The sequence below is a fragment of the Monodon monoceros genome, unplaced genomic scaffold (genome assembly GCF_005190385.1).
Source record: "Monodon monoceros isolate NGI ecotype Baffin Bay Population unplaced genomic scaffold, NGI_Narwhal_1 Super_Scaffold_2, whole genome shotgun sequence".
In the NCBI taxonomy this organism is placed as follows: Eukaryota; Metazoa; Chordata; class Mammalia; order Artiodactyla; family Monodontidae; genus Monodon; species Monodon monoceros.
The window spans coordinates 90,062,287-90,075,430 of record NW_021703776.1 but is presented as its reverse complement, the minus strand read 5'-3'; the positions used below and the strand labels follow the sequence as shown (position 1 = coordinate 90,075,430).

The 13,144-nt window shown below is 34.5% G+C and overlaps 1 protein-coding gene across 3 annotated transcripts in view; it reads right to left on the bottom strand.

The window, feature by feature from the left end:
* TRIM24 (tripartite motif containing 24) overlaps positions 1–13,144 on the bottom strand; it is a 90,714-nt gene that overhangs the window by 28,247 nt on the left and 49,323 nt on the right. For all 3 annotated transcript variants that reach the window (XM_029233267.1, XM_029233266.1, XM_029233268.1), the window contains exons 5-7: positions 10,226–10,342; positions 6,727–6,841; positions 4,559–4,705 (exon numbers count right to left, since the gene is read on the bottom strand). In XM_029233267.1, the coding sequence (XP_029089100.1) occupies positions 4,559–4,705; positions 6,727–6,841; positions 10,226–10,342 (379 nt within the window). The remainder of the gene's footprint in view (positions 1–4,558; positions 4,706–6,726; positions 6,842–10,225; positions 10,343–13,144) is intronic.

Here is a 13,144-nt window from a genome sequence, read left to right as displayed (position 1 = left end):
GTTTGCGTCCCAATGTACCATCTCAGTTTCCATTGTTGGTTCTTTCACATCTCCCACACCAGGAATGTCCCAGGGCTCAGTCTTGCAACTGCTCTCTTTTCTCCTGCACCCACATACTTTAAGTGATCTCATCCAGTCTCATCGTTTATCCGACTCTTAAATTTATATCTCAAGCCTGGACCCCTCTATGAACTTGCACTTCCAACGGCTTGCTCAATATCTCTACCTGATTCTCTAACAGGTACCTCAAATTTAATATGCCTAGAAGGGAACTCTTGATCCTTCTCTTCAAGTCTACTTGTCCTATGATCTTCCCCACCTCAATTATTGGCAACACTATTTTTCCTACTGCTTAGTCCTTGGTTCCTTTCTTTTCCTCATGCCTTACGTTCCACCTGTCAGCAAATTCTGTTGGCTCTATCATTAAAAGATATGGACAATCCTACCAATTCTCCCATTATCAACTCTACTGTTACTACCCTGGAAAAGCTACCTCATTGCAGTAAGGTTATAAATAGTCTCCCTTATTTCTCCCTTGCCTTCAACCACCTACAGTTTTTTTTCAGCGGCCAGAGTAATTGTGTTAAACTGTAAATCATATTCTGTCATTCCTCTCCTCAAGTCCCTCCAATGGTTTCTCATCTCACTTAGATTAAAAACCAAAGTCCTCATAATCAACTACAAGGCTCATATACTATTTGGCTTTCCAGTACTTCTGACCTTACTCATCCTAGTGTCTTGCTCATTCACTGTGTCCACCCTCTTAGGCCTACTTGCTGTCCATATCACAAATAACTCCCACCTCAGTCTTTGCACTTGCTGTCTGTACTTGTGCTCTGCCTGAATACTCTCCCCGAGTATCTGCATGGCTTGCTTCCTCACTTTCTTCAGGAATCTGCTCAAATATCACCCTCTTTAGATAGAATTCCATATCTAAAATCACAATCCTACCCCAATGCTCCTCGACTCTTCCCTTAATTTACTTTTCTCTAGAGCACTCAATACCATGCAATGGTCTATACATTTTACTTATTTTGGTATTGTGTATCTCTTCATTAAAATGCAACTTAAAAAAGTATTTATTTATTTATTTCGTTGTGCTGGGTCTTAGTTGTGGCTCAAGGGTTCCTTAATTGCGGCACATGGACTCCTTGGTTGTGGCAGGCAGGCTCCTTAGTTGTGGCATGTGAACTCTTAGTTGTGGCAGGCAGGTGGGATCTAGTTCCCTGACCAGGGATCGAACCCAGGCCCCCTACATTGGGAGTGCAGAGTCTTAACCATTGCACGACCGGGGAAGTCCCTAAAAATGCAACTTCTTGAGGGCAGAGATTTTGCTTTGTTTTCTGTTCCCTTAGTACTCAGAATGCCACCTGATACATAACAGGTATAAATATTGCTTCATTCGATTGCTAAATTATCTTAAATAGCTATAATAAATTCTGTGTAAAAAAACGTATTTATTTTGGGACTATGTAGGATACATGGCACAGTGTTTAGCAAACAGCGCTCAACACAATGTTCTTTTGCCTAAGTTTTTCTACCTTTCTTAATTTTTTTTGCATCTTCTAATAATTCTCATTATAAAACATGCTCATAATATGCTAAGCAAAAGAATTATGGCAAAAACTTTCCTATGAGGAGTCATAAACCCTGGCTACTGTAAAAGATAAATAAGGATTAATTAAATATACCTGTTGATCCCTTCAGATGTATCTGAACTTAAACTCAGGTTTCACACTGAAAACTTAGCTACTGTTCAAAAAGCAAAGGACAAAATTATTTTAAAAACTATGGAAGATGTCAAAACAGCTTTTCAGATGGCAATACTGTATACTGTCTCCTTGCTATTGAAGTTAAAATAAACTTAAAAAAGAAATTTAGTATTCGAGTTTCTAATCCTGTAAAATATAACATAAGGTTTTGTCTACACTTATTTATAGCTTCTGACAAGAGATGTTATCTGCTACCTTATTTATTTACCATCAATCTTTCACTGAGTTCCTATATATCAAGCACTGGGTAACACAAAATTTTTACCCTTTAAGAAGTAAAAAGTCTAATGAAATTCACAGAAAAATATGCAAATGTAATAATGGTAGATAAAAATCAGTAATAGTATGATGGATATATGCATAAGGGCTTTGTAAACACAGAGAACGGTAATCCAACCCAGTCTTGGTCATGGAAGGCTGCCAAAAGGAAAGGAAGACACATCTAAACTGAACCTGGTAGTCTCTACAAACATGAGGATTTACTCAGGAGAAAGAAAAAGCATTCTAAGAAAGGCTAACAGTACCCAGGCAAAAGACCATGACATTCTGAACCCTGAGGACTAAAAGCAAGGAATTGTCGATGTGATATTCAGGAAACATAAGTCTTTGAAGATTAATTATATGGGAGGACAGGGGAAAGGGACTAAAAAAGATTGTGGATTTCCCTTTTACTACCTATACCTTAACAGCTTCCTAATCACTAGTATTATAGAAATATCTATCGCTAGTAAAAAGAATACTGTGTTTTACTCTCCTGGTCTCTTCTGTCGGTATTTCTTGCCTTGGATAAACTCAATGTTTGACAGATGACAGAAGAATCCTAAGGAAATACTGTGAAAATGTTTTAAAATATATTTAAAACTGGACTTCTGAAAGGATCCTGCTATTCCAATGGGTTTGGTCTTTTACTGATTATAATGCCTATAGCAAAAAAAAACCAACTAAGAATTACAAGCTAAGCTTGAAATTTCAGGCCAGCAAGACGTTTCTTTTTAATTTTTAAGCATATAAAAGCCATCATTAAAAAAATAACCTTAGTAAACATGGCTATATTTATGAAGCATAGAAGCTGTAAAGGACAGAGTTGCATAATATAGTGACTTTCAAATTTTCTGAGGTTAAAAATCCTTCTAAATGTTTAAAAGTAATCACAAGCCTTAGCTCTGCATTCACTATAGGTAACTTATTTTACTAGCTTTATCTGCTGCTAGTGATGCGATTGGGTTCCACAGGCTTTTAAAAATTAAAAAACACAATTTAGTAAATCAGGAAGCTGGTAATACTGGTTCCTTATGCTTCACTGTGTTTATTTTCTCCTGTGTATAATATAGAGACCAATCTTCCTCTCTCCTATTTCAAGAGATCATTGTGCAGATTAAGTAATCCCATCTTCGAGTTTTTACTGTTTTGTCTTATAATCACAAACAAAATCATAGAATAAAATCAGAGAAACAAATTCTTAAACTGATAAGGAGATTGAATATCTGATTGTGTGAATAACATGCTTTCTTACACACATACAAATAAAAATATTCATAATGGGTCTAGTTGAAAAAAAGACAATTCTCTCATTTTCTCCTTTTATCCGTTTTGTTTGACTTACAGGAAAACATAAGTAACAGAGAAGGTATGTACTGTATAGAAGCTGTTTTTCATTAGACCAATGAAGCAGTAAAAAGGAAGAAAAAGAAAAAAAAGACTCAAGATTGACCACATCATTGATAATTATGAAAGAAAATAATCTTAAGAGTTGAATACAATTCATGACTAGGAATACTTATATAAATCAGTTTTCTAATAAGTTACTCAATATTTGAACCTAGTTTACGGAAGTTTATCCTGAAGTGCATTTCCTTATTTCAAAATGGTCATAGAAAATTCCTTCCACAAAACTGAGTGGGTGAACAGAAAACAGATTTGGATGTCATAATTTGATTTCAAAGTGTAAATCTCTGTGGAATCTTTAATAAAATAAGAGTAAAGCAGGAGATTTTAAGAATGCTTATGTGGTGTGACTTCCACGGCTGAATGTCTTCTAGATCCTTTGCTACTAAAGGTGGTCTATGGAGCAGCACAGCAGCATCACCTGGGAGCTCGTCAGAACCACAGAATTTGGCCTCACCCCACATCTACTGAACCACCTGATTAGTATGCAATGACCATATTTTCAGTAGCAAGGTTCTAGACTATTCTGAAAACAGCTGAACAAATGAGAGCCACTTTTCTCTAGCAATGGGGTTGAAATATCCAGCACCATATATCACTGACAGAGTAAACAACGCAGTAGAGACAAAAGGAACACAGCCTCTGGGTTCAGGTGTCCAAGCTGAGTGGCCTTAGGCATGTTACTTAACTCTGTGCTTTGGTTTCATTACCCATACAATGGATGGATAGGTATACCTATCTCATAAAAATGATGTAAATGTTTAAATAAAATATTACATGGAAATGCTTAGGATTAGTGCCTGGCACACTACAGGTGATCAGGAAATGTTTACTCTTATCTTTATTGTTAGTATTAAGTTCAACTGCCACCAAGACAGAGAAAACTTGGAAAAGAACAAAACAGGAGGGATGATGGTAAATTAAAATTGAAGATACGCCTCAATCATGGCAATATAAGATTTTTTAAAACCAAAATATTTAGATTGATAAAAATTAGAAAAAGGTAAAAAGCATTTAAGTACAGACTAATGAACATTTCTAAATTTTAAGCATTCTAATAACGCCATTGTTTCTCTCTGTATTTTGATAGTATGTTAAATGCCATACTTAGTTTATCTTACCAGTCGCTTGCTATAAAGTAATGCTGTACTGCTGCCACTGGAAACTGCCCATTTAGAAAAATGCATGACATGTTCCAACTGTTTAGAAAGTCCAGCCACTTCCTGCTGCTGTTGCATAAGTTTCATTCGATGATCTTTTGCAAGACTCTGAAAAAAAAAAAAGTTTCAAAATTAGTTCTGCATGTAACATATATTTTAATGGTCATCATCAGATTACCCAATTAGAATAACCACCACCTCTAAGAACCCAGGTGATAGCAACCTATCCCTTGGTACAAAGGCTCATTCTCACTGAAGTAAAAACCGTGCCCCCAGTGCTGTAGCCACCACCAACGCCACCCTGCCTCTGCTGCCTGCCCCTTCTCTCCAAGGCCCTTGGTCTGGTTGTACATATTTTGGGATGCAGGTTTCTGTTCATGCATCTTCCAGTATCCAAAGAGGTACAAAACCGTGAATTAGCTATAATACAGTAAATGCCCATTAAATTCAATACTCACAAATAAAATAGATGTACCATCCAGCAATCAAGTAAAGTTACCAGATCACATGACTTACTCAAGCACATGATTTCACCTTTTAGGCATTCTTATCCTGATTGCAACTAGTTTGTGCCAAGTCATGCCACGTGGTAGACAACATTTATGCTTTGTGTGTAGTAAAAAAAAAAAAAAAACGAAGCGGGCTTCCCTGGTGGCGCAGTGGTTGAGAGTCTGCCTGCCGATGCAGGGGACATGGGTTCGTGCCCCGGTCCGGGAAGATCCCACATGCCGCGGAGCGGCTGGGCCTGTGAGCCATGGCCGCTGAGCCTGCGTGTGCAGAGCCTGTGCTCCGCAACGGGAGAGGCCACAGCAGTGAGAGGCCCGCGTACCGCAAAAAAAAAAAAAAAAAAATTGTAAGTCAATAAAGTTGATTTAAAATAATACCGATGACGAGGTTCATCCCTAGAGATTTGGGGATGTGGTCATCTTTTGTTCCTTATCTTGATTTTTAAAGAACTCCTCAAGTGATTCTGATTTACAGTGAAGTTTGGAAACAGCCACAGCAATGTGTGCACTATTCATCTCTGAGAAGCAAATCTATGTGACATTTGATTTTAAGCAGAGCTTTGAAATCTTTTAAAATAGTTTAAATGCTTCTATCTAAAATAAAACCCAACCAAACAAAAAAAACACACCACCGCCCGCCCCCCAGAACCTTGAAAACACAGTTACTGTAAATGTATTCCTCCTAGCCGAATACTTTTTCACTAAGTATTTGTTTCCAAGAGGAGAGAGAATTATTTTGGTCTTTGTTTCCTGTATGATTGATAAACCATGGGAATGACCATGCTTTCCCAGGAGGAAGAGAACCTTCTGACAAAGACCTTATAATTTTGTCAACTATAAAATAAAGATGTCGAACTAAATTTTTTCTATGAGGCTTTTTTTAAAATCTCAGAACATCAGGATTCTTTTATTCTCTTCTTAATTTGCTCCTCTACTGTTAAATTCTTTTTGCACCAATATATTAAATGGATACCAAAATATCATGCAATTAATATTATGTTAAGATACCATGTAGAAGTTGTAACCTCATGCTATTTGAGTCAAACACTGACTCTGGATCTTGACCTTCATGAATGTAAGAAAGCTGATTAAGTTAGTAATATTTTTCTTACCTGCAGTGACAAACAACTATCTTAAGTGCCTTGAGCATCTCTCCCTGAGTACTGCTTTCACAATTAAGACTGCTGAGGGCAGGAGGCACATCCTTTTACCTAATTTCTCATAAGGTTAAATGTATATATTTGAGAACTAAATATAACTAACTAATGTAACTTTCTGAAAAACTTTGCTCAATTGCACTCCTCTGGTGACCCAAAGCTGTCAATTCAATGAATCTCTAAAAAGATTCATCTCTTTACATCTCTTTAATATTTACTAAGCTCCTCCTTCAAGCAAGGCATTATGCTTTGTGCTCTGAAGTAAACAATAAGGATTAAGACATTCCTACTGTATCATAAAGCCGTAAACTGTCAGCTACAAGGTAGAGCCTGAGAATGGAGAAAAATATTACTGAATCAAATGTAAACAATTATATGAAAAAGGCTGTGATTTCAAATTCACAAATACACGAGAAAATACTACGTTAAATCACTACAACATACTGTCCCATTAACAGTAACTTACCTCAAGCTGATGCAGTAGAGCTTTTCCTTTTTTATTTATTTCTACCATCAATGTAAATATGGCAACTTTAATATCCTGTTCCACCTGCTTCTGATTTTGATTTACTTCTATTATCCTGAAAATTAAACAAAAGGGGGAAGTCTAAAATCTAAGGCAGAAGATTTGTTTTACAATATGTAATATTGATTTTCTAATCCCTAAATTAGACCAAAAAGTTTTCAGCTCTTAAAAGCGCATCTTTTTCTAAGGGTCCTTCAGTTTAAATAGACTTTCTTGAAGATGAGATAGCAGAAATATTAATTCTTCCAAAGGACATAGTCAATTCAATCTTAAAATCAAAATGTATAAAACTGCAAGAGAATGAACACATCTTAAGAAAACATTATTTGGAAAGATTATGACACCTGGAAAAATTCTCAGCCTAAAAGGTCGGACAAAAAAATGATTTATAAACAAGATAAGGAAAACCAGGACTGAATGAGTTCTACTGTATTCACTGCAACTAAGAAGTAGAAAAGCTTAAATGTGTCACTATTATCTTAGTCATCTGAACTGTTACCCATTCATTATATCTGAATAAAAGCAGAAAGACAATCATAGTAGTTTGCTACTTTTAATAGCACATTTGTCTTGAAATAAGCAGCCAAATAACTATATGTTTTTATCAACCAGCATATACATTTTTTCCTTTGATTAGAGAAAATGGGAATGCTATTTTCATGGAGATCAAGATGGATAGGAAAAAAAATACATAGCATTATACCAGAATATCTTATAAAAGCAGAAATAGAATAATGAGGCATCCACCATCAAACATTCTGAGATAAACAAAAAGCTTTATTTCTAAGGTAGATAGCTAGTGGGAAGCAGCTGCAAGGCACAGGGATATCGGCTCGGTGCTTTGTGACGGCCTGGAGGGGTGGGATAGGGAGGGTGGGAGGGAGGGAGGGAGACGCAAGAGATATGGGAACGTGTATATGTATAACTGATTCACTTTGTTATAAAGCAGAAACTAACACACCATTGTAAAGCAATTATACCCCAATAAAGATGTTAAAAAAAAAAAAAAAGCTTTATTTCTTCTGCCTGCTTATCTTCCAAAACTTAAGATGAAAAGGGCAGGGATTTTATTCTTTGTTGGAAATTCTTTTTTTTTTTTTAATTATAGTTGATTTACAACGTTGTATTAGTTTCAGGTGGACAGCAAAGTGATTCAGTTATACATACATATATATATTCTTTTTCAGATTATTTTCCCTTATACGTTATTACAAAATATTGTGTATAATTTCCCTGTGCTATACAGTAGGTCCTTGTTGGTTACCTATTTTATATATAGTAGTGTGTATATGTTAATCCCAAACTCTTAATATATCACCCCCCCACCAACATTGGAAATTCTTCAAGATAATTATTTGATATCAATATTGGCTAGAGGATCAAGGAAACCAGATAGGTCTAGGAAGCAAACAACCTCAAAAAAAAAAAAAAAAAAACCCCAACAAAACAAAAAACCCAACTAATTCAAATCCTCATGATGGTAGAACAGGATGAAAAAGGGACAAGTAATGCCATGTTTGCACATGCATAAAGATGAATTAATAGCAAAGTCAGTCCAGTAAATTTAATCCTTCTATAATCAGGTAGCTATAAAGACACAAAGAATTAGCACCTAATCCAAAGAGTCTTTAATTTTTACCACAATTCAAAAACTAAAATCCTTCCACACCATAATGTATTATTTTGTAAAAAGAGCATAAACTACTACTACTAAAAAAAAAAAAAAAAAAGGTAAAAAAAAATTTGGAAAATTCACACTATGTGATTTTAAGACTTACTATAAAAAGCTCTAGTCATTAAGAAAGTGGGGTATTGGCAAGAAAGAAAGCACAATGGAAAGAGAGTACAAAATAATCTCACACATATATGGTCAACTGATTTTCAACGAAGGTACCAAGGCAGTTTAATAGCAACAGGATAATCTTTTCAACAAACAGAACAAGTGTTGGAACAAATGAATATTCATATGTTAAAAAAAAAAAAAAGAGTAAACTCTGGCCCATAGGTCATACCACATACACAGTGAAAGAGTAAGAAAAAAGTCAAAAGGGTGAATTTCATCAACGGTGGATCGTTTACATAAAATTAGGTCTTTTACAATTACTACTGTTTGCCACTAGATGGTAGAGATTATCTACCCTTATCATTCCATAAATATTCATTATATATTTTCAATTACTCAGATACAAAATTTTAAACCCACCAATTACATCAATTTGGCAAAAATACAGTACTGTTATTAGAATACAACAAAGGAAATAGTATTTGGTCAACTACAGTTCTCATGTGAAAGAGAAAGGTAAAATGAAATGAGAGCTGATAACAAAAGAATAATAGAAACTAAAAGACGCACAAGAGAACTTTTATTATCACAATGTATAACAGATGTAATAATAACACCAGGGAGTCAAGAAAAGGTTAAATTATGTTTAAAATCTCCTTTAAGGAAAGCAGGTAAGCCAAGGAATTCCTTGGAAAAAAGTACCAAATGCCCCACCCTAGCCATGTTGAAAAATGATGAGTAACAGATTGTGACGACTGATCTTAAGGAAGATGAACTACAAAAAGGCTGATATACTTTTCCCTATGAACAACATTCAAAGCCCCTGCAAGGCCTCTCTTATTCAGGCTCTTTCTAATAAGCATTTCTTTATCTATTTAAGCAGTGGCATGTTACTTTCATGTGCAAAACAACAAAAGAAAGGGAACATGGGGTTTCACAGGTGTTGTAAAATGTCAGCATGTGCCTCAAATGGGATGCAAAGGGGGGTACTAGGCAAACTCCCTCCTCACCACAGAGGTCAATGGTTTGCTCTCCAATCACTGAATTTTAGGACATGAGCCTTTGGACAGTTGATGATTTACCCCCTTGGAGGACAAACAGTATAACAAGCAATATGTAGAAGCTGTTTAAGTACTGTATCTGACAAGGAGTAAAAGGTATGTGAAACAGTTTAACAAGCCCTGTCTCCTGGTGTTCTATGATCTCTGCCTCATTGCAGTTAAAAGCTGACAGCTCAGGGGAGGCATCTCTAAGTCTAGCAATCCTTAAAATAACAATTATGTATCTAATTAAGTGTTAAAATATTTTACGGTACTATAAAAATAGTTTTGTTTTTAAATCCTGGCATTTCTTGGATAACTGGAAAACAAAAAATAATTAAAAATTATTAATACTTACCTGATAAATGAGCTGTTATTAAATGTAGCTTATTACCATAATAGTTTTGAAATTTCATGGCTGAAAAGAATACTTTCCAAACTTCCCAGAAATCCAAAGTTTCTGGAAAAGTCTTATCAACTATGTGTTATTAGACCCATCCGACAGCTTACTTGGATGTACTTCACCATGAGTTAAGTAAAATGTCTGTTCTTAAAGTTAATATACTTAACACATTATATATAGATGATTTAAGTAATACCATAAATATAAATTTACCTGTTTTGGATCTGATTTCCTGTGAATTTTATGTATTTTGTTTTTTCCATCAGTTTGGTGATTAGTGTATCTATGATCACTTTCTGATTCTGAAAAGCTTCTTCTATAAATTGATATCTGAAAAAATAATAAGCAATTTATTTCATACAAATGTCTGTCTAAAATGAGGAAAAGCCCCAAAGCAAACAAATAACTGATAGGAAACTATTTATGAGTATAAAGGATATAAATAATAATCTTTTTAAAATACCAAATATATCCACAGAAGGCAGGTCCCCCCCCACCACAAATTCTCTCTTAAAAAGGAAGGAGTCTTTACAGATATTAATCATGGACACTCTGTTTTCTTAATTTCTATTTTTTAAATAAATTTATTTATTTTTGGCTGTGTTGGGTCTTCATTGCTGTGTGCGGGCTTTCTCTAGTTGTGGCGAGCGGGGGCTACTCTTCGTTGCAGTGTGCGGGCTTCTCATTGTGGTGGCTTCTCTTGTTGCATCTAGGCGTGTGGGCTTTGGTACTTATGGTGTGCAGGCTCAACAGTTGTGGCGCACAGGCTTAGTTGCTCCGCAGCATGTGGGATCTTCCCGTACCAGGGCTCGAACCCATGTCCCCTGCACTGGTAGGCGGATTCTTAACCACTGCGCCACCAGGTAAGTCCATGGACACTCTTTAAATAATTTTTAAAATCTGAGAAAAACACATTCAATCATTCAGTTTTACAAGCTTAACAGGCTCCCTTGGTGGACCCGGCAAAAAGTAATCATAGATAAATATCTATGTAGATTTATTAACTATTTTGCAATTTTATAATTATGAAAGTTTGATGCTTTGTAAACAAATATTTTGAAGATCACTTTTAAATAACAGGTTTAAATATACTTTTCAATATTCATTGTGCTACAGGTCACAAATAACAAATATTGCATGCTTTTAATAAATGGGGGGAAGTGAGGCGATGGGGGTAAAACTCCTGATGTTATGCCTTGCACGTGACAAAGCTTCAAGCAACAATATCATAAAATACCTAAATTAAAAAAAATTGACTTGAAAGTTAAGATAACAACCTCTGACAAACTATGTAAGATGACTCTAAAGGAGCTCTAGAGAAACAGATGATGTGTAAGATACATAAAAAGAGTTTTATTAAAAGTTTTTCATAAAATGCACAAAATACATTATTTTACATAATGTGATTTAAAAGTGTGAGTGTAATTAAATCAGTAAGTATTATAAGTAGGGTTGCCAGAGTTAGAAAAAAGGGGGAACACACAGTCAATAATATTTCTATTGGATTTCTTTTGTACATAATCATATCATTTGTAAATACTGACATTTAAAATTCTTTCTTAGGTGCAAGTTTTTTTATCTTAGTAAACTTTTTTTTTTGTTATACACTCTTTGGGACCCTAATACAATGTAATTATTAAATGAAATGATCAAACTGGTCGTCTTTATTTAGGTTTATCCTAAACTCAATGCAAAAAATTTACAATATTCCATTATGATGTTTTCTAGCTCTTTTCATAGATAATTTTTATCAGGTTTGAGAAATTTTCTTTTATTCCTAGTTTGCTAAGATTGTATATCATGGATATACATTTTTTCTTGACTGTTTCTTCTGCCTCTGTGGAGATGGTCATATAATTTTTCCTTTAGTCTTTTAACAGGACGAATTACATTAATGATTTTCAAAGGTAAAATGAACTTTGTATTCCTATAATAAGGCTAACTTAGTTGTGATTCTATTATCCAAAAATCACAATGCTCCTGGACTTGGTTTCCTAATGTATTTCTTAGAAATTTTAAGTTCATTTCATGGGTAAGACTGGTTTGTAATTTTCGATTTTGATTTCTCATAAAACAAGTTGGAGAGAATTCATTCTTTACTGTTCTATGGACAAGACTGTATAGGAAAAGCATTATTTTAACCTTACCTAGTTTGTAGATTCATCAGTGAAATCATTTGGGTCTGTAGTTTTCTTTGTGGGATTTACACTAAAATAAAGGACTGTTCTGATTCTCTATTTTATATTGTGCTAGTTTTGGTAAGTGTATTTTCTAAGAATTATCCCATTTCATGTAAAAATTTCCAAATCTCTTGACAAAAAACCTTTTTATATTTTTAAATGCCTGTAGAAAATATGGTGATGCCCCCCCCTTTTCACTCCTGGCATTGGTTTTTTGAGTCTGTTTTCTTTTTAATCATTCATAAAGAGATTTGTTAATCTTTTGAAAGATCCAATTTTTGGCTTTGATTCTGCATTGTGTTTATTGCATCCTTTTTGCTACTTACTTTGGGTTTAATTTGCTGCTTTTTCTAACTTGAGATAAATGTTTAGGACATTTACTTTTTATCCTTAATATCTAATATATGCATTAGCGATATATATTTTCCTCTAATCATGGCTTTAGCAGGATACGTCAAGGATAGTATTTTCACTATCATTCAGATAAAAATATTTTCTAATATTCATTGGAATTTCTTCTTTGATGCTTTAAATTTATTTTTACCTGCTTATCTTTGAAATAATTTCAAAGTTAGATTTGCAATAGCACAGAGATCTCACATATACCTTTACAAAGATTTTCAAATATTTCCTCAGCAAAGTCCTTTAACTCCTTAATAATTAGTATGCATTTCCTAAAAACAAGGACATTCTATTATGTAACGACAGTATAATTACTAAATACAGGATAACTGACATTGAGATAATACTTTCATCTAATCTACAGACCATTCTCCAATTATGTGATTTGTCTCAATAACGTCCTCTATATCATTTCCCCTCTCTAGTCCAGGATACAGACCAGGATCATACATCATTGTGTTTTGATATGAATTACATTTCTTCATTTTCCAATATATGGAGATTTTTCTCATTTATTATTGTTTTCTAGATTGACTGCATTGAGTTTACA